Genomic DNA, 14,244 nt, shown 5'->3' with positions numbered 1-14,244 from the left:
TCACCATGCAAGACTCCATTGCTGAACAAAAAGCATGTTGAGTCTCGGTTAAAGTTTGCCAAAGAGCATTTGGAGAAGCCTGTGGATTATTGGGAGACTATAGTACGGTCAGATGAAAGCAAAATTGAATTTTTTGGCAGTCATTCTACACACCATGTTTGGAGAATAAATGGCACTGCCCACCACCCCAAGAACACCATACCAACAGTTAAGTTTGGGGGTGGAAGCATCATGGTTTAGGGCTGCTTTTCAGCAAGGGCAGACTTCATATTATTGAAGGCAGGATGAATGAAGAAATGTAGCGGGACATTCTGGATAAAAATCTGCCATCTACCAGAAAGCTGAAAATGAAAAGAGGGTGGACATTTCAGCAAGACAATGATCCCAAACACAAGGCCAAGGAAACAATAAAGTGGTCTCAAAGAAAGAAAATCAAGTTGCTTGAATGGCCCAGTCAATCACCTGACCTAAATCCCATAGAAAATCTATGGAGAGAACTAAAGATCAAAGTTCATAAAAGAGGCCAAAGGAACTTTCAAGATTTAAAGACCATTTGTGTGGAAGAATGGGCCAGAATCACTCCTGAGCAATGCAGACGACTGGTCTCTCCATACAATAGGCGTCTAGAAGTTGTAATCACCAACAAAGGCTTTTCTACGAAGTATTAAATAAAGTGTGTTCAATACTTATTCCCTGTGTCATTTCACTTTATTTATTAGGACTCAACTTGTATACTTAAATGTTCTGATTTCTTTGCATGAATATAATATTTGGCTTGATTGCTACATCTGGTGGAAATTTTGTGTCAATAGTCTACATAGAAATCCCCTTAATAATAAAAATGCTGATGGTCAAAAAAAAAATTTCCCCCGCTGCATATATACAGCTAGCTTGGCCCTGAAGTAAGATTAATCTGGGTTTCTATGTAGAACTGACATGGTTTTCCCAGTTTTTTTTAAAAGCTGTACAGTTAGACCTACATTATTTTATGAAATTTGTGGATAATTATCATTTGTTATTATGGGGGTCTTTAATAATTTTGTCAAAACTAACAACACTTGTGTTATGTACACACTTTTCTATGCGCTGTGCACTTTAATGTGCAATTTAAAGAAGTATTGCTTCTTTGCTTTATCATTTGCTTCCTCCATTTTTTTATGCTTTTAATCTTCTGTTTCTCTTTCAGTTGTAATATGATGAAGCCCTGATATGCGCTGTTTGAATTTAAGAAAGCATAAACACTACCTCATTTAACTCTAAAAAAGTTAATAAAATAATAAAAAAATAAAGTCAATCATATTAGTCATAACCATAATATATCCATGATCATTTTCTAATGAACACAACTTGGCCAATTCTTAATCAAATGCTGCATCAGACCTCTGGGACTTGATAAGCAACCTCTTTATAATAGACCTCAAAAAGAAGCTTTGTTTGATAAATGAAAGATTGTGTTTCTGGCATTGCAATTATGGCCAGCCCTTAAGAATAGTTGCAATAATCGCCCGTTAATAAAATTAGTGTCGTTAAAATGAATTTGCGTTTGAATTTTGACAGCCCTAATTAATATAATACAAAACTAATTTTAAGATCTGACGATGTCTGTTCTCAGTCATGTTTACTTCAATGACTCCCTCTGTCTCATCCACATTACCCCATACTTCTTTTTGCCTTCTGCCTGCTCATTGTGAGCTTTGTAAACTAGCCTACATCTGGAGTGTGTGAGAGCCAGGAAATATTACACCAGTGGATTGAAAAAGCCGCACAATGAAAGGATATAGGTTGATGGGCTAAAATAGGCGTGCAGTGAAAAGAAAAAATATTGACATTACACCAAATAAATAGATTAAAACTAAAGTAATGGGCCTTGGTTGAAAATTTAAGTAGTAGAAAGTACAGATATTTGTGTCATAAAAGTAAAAAGTTGTCCAAAAAATAAATAGTGAAATAAAGTACTGATACCAGAAAAATCTACTTAAGTACAGTAACAAAGTATTTGTACTTCGTTACTTCCCTCCTCTGACATACACAATACAATGGGTTTCTGTGCTTCACTGATGATCTAAATTACATGGGAACAGATTTTACCATTTAGCAGTTCAACAATTCAACATAAATTGGCAGTAAAAATGTCTTGAATAGCATGTTGATGTTGTTTATGCACACTTAATTTTTTTTAGAGATTAAAATGTAGCTTTTTACAGAAGTCTCAGGTAATTTACATAAAATTAATAATACATGTTGCTAGACATGTGACTTATGACTTGACATGTTTAGATAAATAAATTACCCTAGAGCACTGACATATTTCCTGATGAGCTATGACTCTGTGAAGGTATGGATAAAATACATAATTTCATAATAGCTTTTGGTAATTTATATGAAATATATAGTAATCCATGTAAATTTTACATAAATGTAATATAACAATATTTAAACTTGATTTATTCATATACACAGTGCTCACAATACTTTAAAAAGCTGGAATATTGATTTATTAAAATCTTTTTTTTTTTCTTTAAGGATAGGTCAGATCATGTCGGACAGAAACGTGACATTTGTGAAGGACTTTTTCATTGTTGGTTTTCCTGGACTTCATCCTAAATACTATGTCTTTATTTCTGCAATTATGTTGTTAGTTTATGTTTTCACTCTGATAGGTAATGGAATTTTTCTTCTTTTGTTCACAACTAACAGAAATCTATATAAACCCATGTATTTTATTTATACAAGTCTTGTGTTGTCTGATGTACTGTTCAGTACATGCACTTTACCAAAGATCATTGCAAGATATTGGTTCCAAGACGGCAACATTTCTTTTGGAGCTTGTTTTTTACAAATGTACTTAGTGCATTATTTTGGTGCAGTCAATTCATACGTACTTGCATTAATGGCCATAGATCGATATATAGCTATTTGTTACCCATTCCATTACCATACTTTTATGTCAAACAGGAATATAGTAATTTCTTCATTAGTAATCTGGATTTTTGCTCATCTTAGCATTATAATGATGGTTGTTCGGGCTTACCCCCTCCCTTACTGTGGATCCAACACCATTTTACACTGCTATTGTGATCATGTTTCTATTACCCGACTTGCATGCACAGACAGGACTCCATATAGTGTTCCAGCTTTTGTTTATGCCATGGTTGTACTGCTAGGATCTCTTGCCATTATTCTTTTCTCATATTTCTTCATTATTTTAGCTGTCCTTAAAATATCAAGTGCACAGGGGAAGCTAAAGGTGTTTTCCACATGTAGCTCTCAACTCATTATAATTGCACTGTTTTTCTTACCAAGGTGTTTTTATTATTTGGCTGCCAATATAGGTATTACATTTAATGCTGATTTGCAAATAGCAATCATTATGTTGTATAGCCTGCTACCTCCAATGATCAACCCTTTACTGTATAGTCTAAAAACTGAAGAAGTGAAAAAAATCTTAATAAGAAAATTTAAAAAAGGCCAAATTAGATAGATTCTTGTGTATATGTCAGGTCTCAAAATAAACTGTCAGATGTTAAATTGGTTATTGTGTTCCTTGTTATTATACTGCAAGTTGATCCATATGCCTGACTTCAGGTGGTGATGTTCTAAATACTGTGGGGAAATAATTTAAATCTTTTAACCTTTACTGAAATGGGCAGGCAAAAAAGCACAAAGTCTAATAAGCACAGTGCCTAAAATATCTAATGCTTACATACCTAAACAATTTTACTCAAAGCTTAATTTTAAAGGTGGCAAAGAAATTAGTTTATAAATGCGTGAAAACCTATGGTGTATTAGCAAGGTCATAGCGTATGATTCGATATTCAAAGTGACTGCTGATGGTGTTGAATACTACCTTCCATTCATCCTCTTTGATGAGCATTAAAGGTTCTTTGTAGGTAAAGTTTAGTAAATATCTTACAGTCTCAGAAATGCAAACATTGATAGCCTGGATCTCGGGTAGAATAGGGATAGGGTTGATACCCAGTATCTAGCAGCACCTACTAGGCTGGTCGCTTGAATGCTTGTGCTTCACTTAATACATCAGCTAGGTTTCTGAAAGTTTTTTTTATAGTAATATCTCTTTGAGTGTCAAGGCATTTTATGTGCATGATGAATGAGAATAAAGATATTAAACATTAAAACAGGTAATTAGCTCATCGTGTTTAGATGAATTTGTAATGTCATGAGAAAAGTTCTCAAAAAGTGTCAGTGCACATTCAAAGGAAATAGTGTGCTCAAAAACGTTTTGCTAACTGTTGACATCTTTCTTTTGGTGCCCTGTTGCAAGGCTTGTTTTTTCTTTCATTAAATTAATAAATTAATTAATAAAAAATACATAAAGCTTGGCAGAAAGAAAAATAATTCTAATGTTAAACACTTTTTTAATAGTATTATTTAGCTTTACATACAAATTATTTTATTAAGTTCATGGGACATTTAGATAGGACTTAAAATAAATAGTAAGGTCAGCCTAGAATTGTTAAATATTGGGAAGAGTGGACATTTTTTTAAATATACTTTTTGTTTAGCATTTTGGGGAACAAATTAACAGTTGTTTATATTTCTAAACTGCAGTATGAATATGTTGTATGCAGTCTGAACATAACGAACCTACAGATTGCCTGATGAGTTATACCATATTTCTTATAGAGGGTTATTCAAAAACAATGAACCGATTTTATTATGCAATATTTTATTAAGTAATACATAGTAATACAAAACTCCAGCCATGTCACAAGCATTATACTCACAATCAACTTTTATTTCCTGTCTTACAAGTGTTCAATTTGACCAACATATGACGATGCTTGAGAAATGAAGCAATGCGTCATGATATCGTCTCTTTCTTATTCAATAACCCTGTATATTTCTGTGCATGTAAAATCATGTATAAAATCAAGTTTGAACCCTCAGTTCCCTTTCAGGCACTCGAGCTGTTTTAACATTGCTTTGGTAACGCTTCCGCGTTGTCCATGCTCTGAATCACATGTGTAAACAGTCCAATGGAAAACATGGTGTCACCGGCGGGATGACATCATGACCAGGAAGCTATAAAAAGCACATGAAGTGAAGCCGGCACTCGCTTCTGTTTGTTCATGAAGCACTCTGTGTGTATGTTTATATAGTAAGTAGTAAATGTCCGAAAAGAATACATAAGAAAATTAAGGCAAGCAAGAAAACTAAGCACACTCTCTGGCTGTGTGTGGCTTGCCTGGGAGCGGAGCATACTAGGTCGGTTCTTGAGGGAGCCGACTGCGCAAATTGTGCTCGCATGTCTATACGAACGGTTCACTCCCGGTGGGCACTCTTTGAGGAGGGTGCCCCTGCTCCTTGTGGTTCTGGCATGCTAGTTCCTGGGCCTCAGGTGACTGGCTTGCCCCTTTCTCCTTCCTCACCCGCCTGATCCAGCACTCGCTCGCAAGTCTTGAAAGCATGCAATTTGGCGGTTTCTACCTCTTGCGACGAGAACATGAAGTGACGCTGGCCAGTTATCTCTCCCTGAGTGTGTTTCATCATCCCTGAAAACCCAGACACTGCCCACCAAGCCCCTTTAAAAAACGACGGCGCTGGTGGGCAAGGCTTACACCTCAGCAGGTCAAGCCGCTCCGTGGCTGCACACCATGGGGGTGTTGCAGGCCTAACAGGCTGACCTGCTGCGAGAGCTAGACGTGGGTGTCATCTCGGGTGGCCAAGAGGTCCTGAAGCTCCGATATATGGCGGATTTAGCTCTCCGGGCCACTACAGAGACGGCTGTGGCCATTGGCTGGTCTATGGCCCCCATCGTGTCTACCAAAAAGCAATTATGGCTCACACTGTTGGATCCCCTCTGGTACTGACTAGACTATTCGGCAACTCCATGAATCCCACATTGCTCTCATGGGGCTGCTGACATCGGGAGGTTCAGAAACAGAGTGCTGCCACTTGCACGGAGTCTGAGCGCACTCAACCCAGAGTGTGGCAGCCTCCAAAGTTTGGTCCTCTGGAGTTTCTCTATAAGACATCTGCAACGCTGTGGGCTGCTTCACCTTGCTTACCTTCATCAGGTTTTATAACCTTAACCCCAGTGCCACTCCTGTCCCCTATGTCCTTCAACCTAACTGTGCTCTTACACACTAGGCAGGGACCGGTCAGTCTTGTGGTATTGGACACTCGTTCCCAAAGCATTGTTGATGCAGCTTAAGTTCCTGAAATGGAATGTCTAAAAATTCCCTTTCTCGAGCTGCGTCTGAAGGATTTGGGAACGTGGCTGCTTTGTCCATGCTCTGAATAATGTGTGCAATCACTCAAAATTGGAGGTAGGCTGTCACCGGTTGGGTGATGTCATACACACAGCCTTTGTGTGGCTTGTTTGGGAGCGGAGCATTCTAAATCAGTTCCTCGAGGGAGCCGACTGTCAGCACTGCGCTCGCATGCCCATGCGATCACTCCACTCCTGGCGGGCACTCTTTGAGGAGGGTACCTTCGGTGGTTCCTTCCCCCTGCCACAAGAGCATGCAGCTCCATCTCTCTTCCTCCAAGGAGGGGGAGGGAGGGGGTCCTGGATACCTAGAATCCGTTAGCTAGGAGGTCCTGGAGGTTGTGACATGTGCCGTTCAGAAACTGCATGTCCAGTAAGCTCGATGAGCATTTTTGGTTCCCAGTATCACATCGGGGTCTGCCATTTTACCCTGACCTGCACACCGAGGTGTCCAGGTCCTGGTCATGGCTCTTCTATACATTTTCTACATCCCCAAGGTGCCCTCGGTCATCCGACCAAGACCAGGAAAAATTAAACGGCTGTGCACCGGCCCGAGCACTGGACTGCTTTGTCCACAAGACAAGTCCCTGGAGGAAGACGGAACAATTGTTAATCTGCTACGGCCCTTCGAGAAGAGGCCTTCCTGCTCATAAGCAGACCCTCAGCAGATCAACTCTATCGCGTCCTACTATGACTCCTTTGGTCTCCCTGGACCATTCAGGGTCAGAACGCACTCGACCCGGAGTGTGGCAGCCTCTAAGGTTTGGTCCTTTGGAGTGTCCCTCCAAGACCTCTGCGATGCTGTGGGCTGGTCCACCCCACTGACCTTTGTCAGTTTTTACAACCTTGACCCCTGCACCACTCCTGCACCTTTGTCCTTGGACCTAGCTGTGCTCATTCACACTAGTCAGGAACTGGTCAGTCTGGTGGTATTGGATTCCCATTTAAAAAGCGTTCCGATGCAGCTCGAGTTCCTAAAAGGGAACGTCTCTAGGTTACATATGTAAACATGGTTCCCCGAGGGAACGAGACATTTCTGCAATCAACCTACGGCGTCCCTTCAGCACTTCCTTCTCTGTTACAGAAGCTGGCGCCAGTTTCACTCCATGTGCATTTTATACTTCTTGGTCATGACGTCACCCCGCCGGTGACAGCCTGCCTCCAATTTTGACTGATTGCACACATTATTTAGAGCATGGACAACGTAGCTGCATTCCCAAAGCATTCCGACGCAGAGTCTCGTTCCATCAGGCAACCAGGATTACATACGTAGCCTAAAGACGTTACGTATGTAACCATGGATCCCTGAGGGAATGAGACACAGCAATTCCAGGCCACACAGCTGGCATCCTTGCAGCACTTCCTTTCCTTTCAGAAGCTAGAGCCGGCTTCACTCCATGTGCTTTTTATAGCTTCCTGGTCATGAATTCACCCCGCTGGTAATGGCACGCTTTCCGTTGGACTGATTATACACGTGATTCAGAGCATGGACAAAGCAGAAGCGTTTCAAAAGCATTGTTGACACAGCTTCTCGTTACCTCAGAGAACCATGGTTACATACGTAACCTGGAGACAATTCATGTCAGCTGTATCAAACCACTCAGCTGCTAGTGTAAATATTTTTTATTGCTTTTGTTGTTTTCATACACTTACATAGCACACAATATTATTATCAGAATTAAATGATACAGTGAAGACTAGAACTATATTATGAATCTGGAAAAAAAATTTAAAAAGTAGGTTGATTGCAGAAATTTGCCAAACAAGTGAGGACCTCTTTGGACATCATCCATATGCATATTGCAATAAACTATAAATATCCAAACATAAAAGCAGCTGTCATAATTTCTTCGTGTGTATACACACAATTTTAACACATTATTATGTAATGTTTTAATGCTAGCGCTATATTTGATAGACAGTTGATTTTTTTCTTTCTAGTCACATGACATGCACAGTTTGGGTTATTATATAAACTGCCCTGCAGCACAGCCCTTTACAAATGTTCAAAGGTAGGTTACCAACACTCCGTAAAGGTATGATAAGAATGCATAACAAAAGAATAATTCATCATGATCTACTAACAATTCAGTAGTATATTATGGTTTAATATGCTTGAATATATCTGCATTATATTATATACATTCTCTTTAGGGCATCAGGTCATGTCAAGTAAAAACATGACATTTGTGAAAGACTTTTTCATTGTTGGTTTTCCTGGACTTCATCCTAACTACTATGTCTTTGTATCTGCAATTATGTTTTTCATTTATTTGTGCATTTTAATAGGAAATGGGATTTTTCTGCTTTTGTTTGCAACGAACAGAAGTCTCCATAAACCTATGTATTTTATATATATAAGTCTTGTGTTGTCTGATGTATTGTTCTGTACATGCACCTTACCAAAGATCATTGCTAGATATTGGTTCCAAGAAGGGATAATTTCCTTTGCAGCATGTTTTTTCCAAATGTACTTAGTGCATTATTTTGGTGTGGTCAATTCCTATACACTAGCTGTAATGGCCATAGATCGATATATAGCAATCTGCTTCCCATTTCATTACCATATTATTATGTCAAACAGAAATATAGTAATTCTAAGCATAGTGGTCTGGCTTTTTGCTCATCCTAGCAGTATAATGATGGTTGTTCGGGCTTATCCCCTTCCTTACTGCGGAGCTAATACCATTGTACACTGTTATTGTGATCATATATCTATTACCCGACTTGCATGCACAGACAGGACTCTATATAGTTTTCCAGCTTTTGTTTATGCCATGGTAGTACTGCTAGGATCTCTTGCCATCATTGTGCTCTCCTATTCCTTTATTATTTTAGCTATTCTAAAAATATCAAGTACTCAGGGGCGGCTAAAGACTTTTTCCACATGTAGTTCTCAGCTTATAATAATTGCGCTGTTCTTCTTACCAAGGTGTTTTAATTACTTAGCTGCCTATGTAGGTATTGCATTTAATGCTGATTTGCAAATAGCAATTGTTTTGCTGTATAGCATGCTACCTCCAATGATCAACCCTTTAATCTACAGTCTAAAAACAGAAGAAGTTAAGAATATTTTGATAAGAAAATATTTTAAAAGGCCAACATAGCATATCAGGTTTTAAGATACAGTGTAGTAAAAAAAAATGTGTAAATCTGTTCTTTTTGAACATTTCAAGTTACATTTAGTTTCTATTTGCTGTTATAATAACCTCCACATTTATGGATAGATGTTCCACTTTTTTTTAGTCTGCTTGTGGATGTGCTCATTCAGCCACAAGGGTATTAGAAATGTCATTTTATGTTTTTATTATTATTATTATTATTATTATTATTATTATTATTATTATTATTATTATTATCATTATTAATTAATTAATATATTTTTGTTTTTTGAAAGATCACATTAAAGATCCCCTTATAAAGATTAAGTCCAGTAATTCCTATAAGTCATGTGATGATGGTGGAGGTTTTGAAGCAGTCTGGCAAAGGGCATTTCTAAATTGAGATGTTGAATATATATTTCCAAAAGTATTTGGTCACCTGGTCATAAGTGGGGTATTTGATCTTTAAACATTACATTCCACATTTACTGTTACTGATGTAGGGTGAGTAGCTCTGGTGTGCACTCTCATCTAACAAGGTCATCTAATTCATCTCATAAAAACCTTATCTTCATGGAGCTGATTTTGTGCGGAAAAGTTTATTCTACCACATCCAAAGCCATCATATAGAACTGTGTACCTCCAACTTTTAGGGAAAAAACACATATAGCCATAAATGTTGGGTGTCCAAATACTTTTGACAATATGATGTATATTATGATGTGTCTACTGTGCCATTATGTTTCTGTATTTGTAGTGGAATACCCTTTACTCATGGTCCCTGATTTCGGCAGATACTGCAGTAATCAAACAGTTGAATGATTTGAAAACCATGAAGAAAATCTATTATATTATTAAAAAGCAAAAATGTCCTAAATCTTAAATGTTATTAACATTTATATGTAAGTAGCTATTCAGAAATGGTCAAGTATATAGGTAAAAAGAGAACCCAATATAATCTTTAATAGTTATACACTATAAAACACAGCGAATTATATTCCTAAATGATTCAATATTTTATTCCTACATTTTTTTTAGATGTCTTGTAAATTTGAGCACAAATTAACAGTTAAACATTAAACAGTTTTTCCCTCTGCTTTTACATGGGTGTCTTAATTACCTGACCAATGTAGCCTGTTCCCTCTAATGCTCAATCTAGTAAAATCAGAAGATGTAAATACATTAGATAGATAGATAGATAGATAGATAGATAGATAGATAGATAGAGAGAGAGAGAGAGAGAGAGAGAGAGAGAGAGAGAGAGAGAGAGATAGATAGATAGATAGATAGATAGATAGATAGATAGATAGATAGATAGATAGATAGATAGATAGATAGTGTAGTTAAAAATTTGTTCAGTTTAAAAAGAGACAGAAAGTCGACATGAGAATAAAGATATACAATTTTATTTACCTCTGCAGAAGTAAATAGACGCTCCTCAGTCAGACAATGCTGCACTGAGCCTGAGCGCGCCGATCAAACCCTTCTACAATGTTTGTATGCTGTCATTCGACCTTCGAGATCACACCACCATTACGACATTGCATTATAATCAATTGTTTTCAATTAGGACATTGCATTATAATCAATTGTTTTCAATCGCTGTTTAAGAGAATATTATGAATTCTCTTATTACGACCTTGCAATATTATACTGATTAGTTTGCTCCATAATAAAACAAATCATTTGTTTCCCGTGCTGTTCCAGTTCACTTCTCCGTAGTGACGCATTTTGCACACAGATGTTTTCCCATTCTGTACAAAGATAATTTTTTATCTTTCTCTGTTTTGCTTAGCTGAGAGCACAGTGCCCGGTCGAGAGAATGTGCTTCAGACATGCTGTCTTGATCACATTCTCAGTTTCAGCTTTGGAAAAACCTCATACATACATTGATTATAACAAAATACCTCATCTCATCTCATCTCATCTCATCTTCTCCCGCTTATCCGGGGCTGGGTCGCGGGGGCAGTAGTCTAAGCAAAGATGCCCAGACTTACCTCTCCCTAGACACTTCTTCCAGCTCTTCCGGGGGGACACTGAGGCGTTCCCAGGCCAGCCGGGAGACATAGTCCAGGAGGCATCCGGAACAGATGCCCGAGCCACCTCAGCTGACCCCTCTCGATGTGGAGGAGCAGCGGCTCTACACTGAGCTCCTCTCGAGTGACCGAGCTTCTCACTCTGTCTCTAAGGGATCGCCCAGCCACCCTGCGGAGAAAGCTCATTTCGGCCGCCTGTATCCGGGATCTTGTCCTTTCGGTCATGACCCAGAGCTCATGACCATAGGTGAGAGTAGGAACGTAGATTGAATGGTAAATCGAGAGTTTCGCCTTGCGGCTCAGCTATTTCTTCACCACGACAGACCGGTATATCGACCGCATTACTGCAGAAGCTGCACCGATCCGTCTGTCAAACTCCCGTTCCATCCTTCCTTTACTCGTGAACAAAACCCCAAGATACTTAAACTCCTCCACTTGAGGCAAGAACTCTCCACCAACCTGAAGTGGGCAAGCCACCCTTTTCCGACTGAGGACCATGGCCTCGGATTTGGAGGTGCTGATTCTCATCCCAGCCGCTTCACACTCGGCTGCAAACCGTCCCAGTGACTGCCGAAGGTCTTGGTTTGATGAAGCCAACACGACAACATCATCTGCAAAGAGCAGAGACGAAATCGCGTTGTCACCAAACCGGACACCCTCCGGCCCCTGGCTGCGCCTAGAAATTCTGTCCATAAAAATTATAAACAGAACCGGTGACAAAGGGCAGCCCTGCCGGAGTCCAACATGCACCGGGAACAAGTCTAACTTACTGCCGGCAATGCGAACCAAGCTCCTGCTTCGGTCGTACAGGGATCGGACAGCCCTTAGTAAAGGACCCCGGACCCCATACTCCCGGAGCACCCTCCAAAGGCAGCCGCGAGGGACACAGTCGAATGCCTTCTCCAAATCCACAAAACACATGTGGACTGGTTGGGCAAACTCCCATGAACCCTCCAGCACCCTGTAGAGGGTATAGAGCTGGTCCAGTGTTCCAAGGCCTGGATGAAAACCACACTGTTCCTCCTGAATCCCAGGTTCTACTATCGGCCATATTCTCCTCTCCAGTACCCTGGCATAGACTTTCCCAGGGAGGCTGAGGTGTGATCCCCCTATAGTTGGAACACACCTTTCGGTCCCCCTTCTTAAAAAGAGGGACCACCACCCCGGTCTGCCATCCCAGAGGCACTGTCCCCGACCGCCACGCAATGCTGCAGAGGCGTGTCAGCCAAGACAGCCCCACAACATTCAGAGACTTGAGGTACTTAGGGTGGATCTCATCCACCCCCGGTGCCTTGCCACCGAGGAGTTTCTTGACTACCTTGGTGACTTCAGCTTGGGTGATGGATGAGTCCACCTCTGAGCCCTCAGCCTCTGCTTCCTCAATGGAAGACGTGACGGCGGGATTGAGGAGATCCTCGAAGTATTCCTTACACCGTCCAACGACCTCCCCAGGTGAGGTCAACAGCTCCCCACCTCTACTGTAAACAGCGTTGGTAGGGCACTGCTCCCTTCTCCTGAGGCGCCGGACAGTTTGCCAGAATCTCTTCGAGGCCAGCCAATAGTCCTTTTCCATGGCCTCACAGAACTCCTCCCAGGCCCGAGTTTTTGCCTCCACAACCACCTGGGCTGCAGTTCGCTTGGCCTGCCGGTACCCGTCGGCTGCCTCAGGAGTCCCACAAGCCAACCAGGCCCAATAGGACTCCTTCTTCAGCTTGACGGCATCCCTTACTTCCGGCGTCCACCACCGGGTTCGGGGATTGCCGCCTCGACAGGCACCGGAGACCTTACAGCCACAGCTCAGAGCGGCCGCTTCGACAATGGAGGTGGAGAACATGGTCCACTCGGATTCAATATCTCCAGCCTCCCTCGGGATCCGGTCGAAGCTCCGCCGGAGGTGGGAGTTGAAGATCTCTCTGACAGGAGACTCAGCCAAACGTTCCCAGCAGACCCTCACAGTACGCTTGGGTCTGCCAAGTCGCAGGTCAGATGAAACGACCACAAAGTCGATCATCGACCTACGGCCTAGGGTGTCCTGGTGCCACGTGTACTGATGGACACCCTTATGCTTGAACATGGTGTTCGTTATGGACAAACTGTAACTAGCACAGAAGTCCAATAACTGAACACCACTCGGGTTTAGATCAGGGGGGCCGTCCCTCCCAAACACGCCCCTCCAGGTGTCACTGTCGCTGCCCACGTGGGCATTGAAGTCTCCCAGTAGAACGACGGAGTCCCCAGTCGGAGCACTTTCCAGCACCCCTCCCAGAGACCCCAAGAAGGCCGGGTACTCTACACTGCCGTTTGGCCTGTAGGCACACACGACAGTGAGAGACCTATCCCCGACCCGTAGGCACAGGGAAACGACCCTCTCATTCACCGGGGTAAACTCCAACACATGGCGGCTGAGCTGGGGGGCTATAAGCAAACCCACACCAGTTCGCCTCCTTTCGCCATGGGCAACTCCAGAGTGGTGAAGAGTCCATTCTCTCTCAAGGAGAGTGGTTCCAGACCCCAAGCCGTGCGTAGAGGTGATCCCGACTATCTCTAGTTGGAACCTTTCAACCTCACGCACAATCTCAGGCTCCTTCCCCGCCAGTGAGGTGACATTCCACGTCCCTAGAGCTAGCTTCCGTGTCCAGGGATTGGGTTGTCGAGGCCCCCGCCTTCGACTGCCGCCCAATCCTCTTTGCACCGGCCCCTTACGGTCCCTCCTGCAGGTGGTGAGCCCACTGGAAGGCGGCCCCACGTAGCTCCTTCGGGCTGAGCCCGGCGGGACCCTGTGGGGGACGGCCCGGCCACCAGGCGCTCGCATACAAGCCCCAACCCCGGGCCTGGCTCCAGGGTGAGGCCCCGGCTGTATAACAAAATACAAATA

General features: G+C 41.8%; 2 protein-coding genes and 1 long non-coding RNA gene across 3 annotated transcripts in view; 2 read left to right on the top strand and 1 right to left on the bottom strand.

Moving 5' to 3' along the window:
• The window catches only part of LOC310729726, a 58,723-nt gene that overhangs the window by 15,187 nt on the left and 29,292 nt on the right, over nt 1-14,244 (bottom strand). The gene's annotated exons all lie outside the window — the stretch shown is intronic.
• LOC310730498 (olfactory receptor 2AT4-like) lies at nt 2,537-3,481 on the top strand (the record flags this gene model as incomplete). Its single annotated transcript, XM_083549525.1, has 1 exon — nt 2,537-3,481. One exon carries the CDS (start codon nt 2,537-2,539, stop codon nt 3,479-3,481), a length of 945 nt encoding a protein of 314 aa, XP_083405651.1.
• On the top strand, nt 8,398-9,339 carry LOC310730497 (olfactory receptor 2AT4-like; the record flags this gene model as incomplete). The annotated part of the gene is made up of 1 exon (XM_083549524.1): nt 8,398-9,339. One exon carries the CDS (start codon nt 8,398-8,400, stop codon nt 9,337-9,339), a length of 942 nt encoding a protein of 313 aa, XP_083405650.1.

This window comes from Silurus aristotelis (genome assembly GCF_946808225.1).
Source record: "Silurus aristotelis genome assembly, chromosome: 8".
NCBI classification, from domain to species: Eukaryota; Metazoa; Chordata; class Actinopteri; order Siluriformes; family Siluridae; genus Silurus; species Silurus aristotelis.
The sequence above is the reverse complement of the archived record's forward strand: the minus strand, read 5'-3'. Positions and strand labels throughout refer to the sequence as shown.